Source organism: Sinocyclocheilus anshuiensis, unplaced genomic scaffold, assembly GCF_001515605.1.
Source record: "Sinocyclocheilus anshuiensis isolate Anshui unplaced genomic scaffold, SAMN03320099.WGS_v1.1 scaffold630, whole genome shotgun sequence".
Classification (NCBI taxonomy): domain Eukaryota; kingdom Metazoa; phylum Chordata; class Actinopteri; order Cypriniformes; family Cyprinidae; genus Sinocyclocheilus; species Sinocyclocheilus anshuiensis.
The window spans coordinates 28,332-30,293 of record NW_015542353.1 but is presented as its reverse complement, the minus strand read 5'-3'; the positions used below and the strand labels follow the sequence as shown (position 1 = coordinate 30,293).

The 1,962-nt window shown below is 42.8% G+C and overlaps 1 protein-coding gene across 1 annotated transcript in view; it reads left to right on the top strand.

The window, feature by feature from the left end:
* LOC107691580 (polyadenylate-binding protein 1-like) overlaps positions 1 to 1,962 on the top strand; it is an 18,285-nt gene that overhangs the window by 7,726 nt on the left and 8,597 nt on the right. Inside the window, exons 9-12 of the mRNA XM_016490247.1 lie at positions 1 to 78; positions 179 to 260; positions 624 to 743; positions 1,422 to 1,561. Coding sequence (XP_016345733.1) covers positions 1 to 78; positions 179 to 260; positions 624 to 743; positions 1,422 to 1,561 — 420 coding nt within the window. The remainder of the gene's footprint in view (positions 79 to 178; positions 261 to 623; positions 744 to 1,421; positions 1,562 to 1,962) is intronic.

The following is a 1,962-nucleotide window of genomic DNA, read 5'->3' as shown; positions in this document are numbered from 1 at the left end:
TTGCGAGCCATTCCCAGCCCTGCCATACCCACCACCTACCAGCAGAGCTCCGGCTACTACATGACCTCTGTGCCACAAGTGGGTGGAAGGGTTTATATGCATGTGTGGTTTTGTATGACGATTGCATTATCTGCATTACTTCTGCTGTGTGAACTTCTATGCATATCTGCATTTCTAGCATCAGGTTCGCCCTTTTTACAACACCGTACCAAACCTGCGGCCTGCGCCACGCTGGACAACTCAAGCTCCTAGGACTCAAGGTAAAGTCACTAATATCATCTCATTAATATCATTCAAATACACTTTTTTTTTTTTTTTTTTTAACCCCCAGTCTATGGTTTGAATTCGTCCCTTAGGACCGTTTTAAACCCAGGATGGCTTTACAAAAATAGAGGAATAATACTTGGAATATAATTCACTCTGTAGGTAAAACTTGCTATTTCTGCTTTGAGTGTTTCGTGCTGTATATTGAAGTGGCATACGGTCTATATGCACAAACTAAAGCTGACCGTCTGTGTCCACGCAGTTAAAAAACCTTTTTTTTTTTTTTTTTTTTAAACTCCTCAGTGTGCTTTTGTGTTTTTGTATTTGGATGAGTTAATTTCTGTTGTTGGCTGCACTAGCTCCATTCACCGCTCAGTTTGTGAGACAAGCGGTGCCCCGCAGACCCTCCACCATCATCAGCACAGTCCGCCAGGCGTCCACTCAGGTTCCTCACATTGTTAACAACACCCAGCGAATGGGTAAGGCTTTGTTTTTATACTTTGTTAAACACACACACACACAATGTCAGAAGAACATTGGGGAAGTCGTGGCCTAATGGTTAGAGAGTCGGACTCGTAACCCAAAGGTTGCGGGTTCGAGTCTCGTACAGGCAGGGATTGTGGGGGGGGGGAGTGAATGTACAGCGCTCTCTCCCACCTTCAATACCAAGACTGAGGTGCCCTTGAGCAAGGCACCGAACCCCCAACTGCTCCCCGGGCGCCGCAGCAAAAATGGCTGCCCACTGCTCCGGGTGTGTGTGTGTTCACTGCTGTGTGTGTGCACTTTGGATGGGTTAAAATGCAGAGCACTAATTCCAAGTATGGGTCACCATACTTGGCCACATGTCACTTAACTTTTTTTTTTATTTATTTTTTTTACTTTTTTTAGGAAGTCCTCACAAAAATACAAAAAACATTTGTCTGAAGGTGTGCGTTAGTATATGCCCAGTCTATTTATAAAAAAAAAAAAAAGGGGGAAATGGGCCTTAATGCGTTGTGTATCTCTTCTCTCTTAATTACTTTGGTCCATATGTTAAAATGCATGTAATCATATGAGCTAGAGTTGACGGATGTTAGTGTTATCCTGAATGTTCTGTTTTTGGTTGGAATGTGAATCATCTCTCCTTTTTGTACCGTTCCGTTTTTCTCTTAACTTAGCCAACATTGGCACACAGACTGCAGGTGGGAGAACTGCAGGAGCGGGAGCTGTAGTCAGAGGAGTCAGTCAATACAAGTACTCAGCAGGTGTCCGAAATGTGCAGCAAGTCATCAATGCTCCAGCTCCTGTCGTTCACCAGGTAACATGCACACTTATCATCTTTCATTCTGTACTCGAGCTGAACTTGGTTGTGGAGTGGCGCTTGCAGCTTTGCCTTTCGAACCCGATGTCTTGAAACTTCATCCTACCCATCAGATTGTCCTACCAGGGCTTACATGCGCACATTAATATTGTCAATTTGATCACATGCTGATCAATACATTATTACTGTATTTGCATTACTGTAAGGGTTGGGGTAGGTGTACAGGTGCATCTCAATAAATTAGAATGTCGTGGAAAAGTTCATTTATTTCAGTAATTCAACTCAAATTGTGAAACTCGTGTATTAAATAAATTCAGTGCACACAGACTGAAGTAGTTTAAGTCTTTGGTTCTTTTAATTGTGATGATTTTGGCTCACATTTAACAAAAACCCACCAA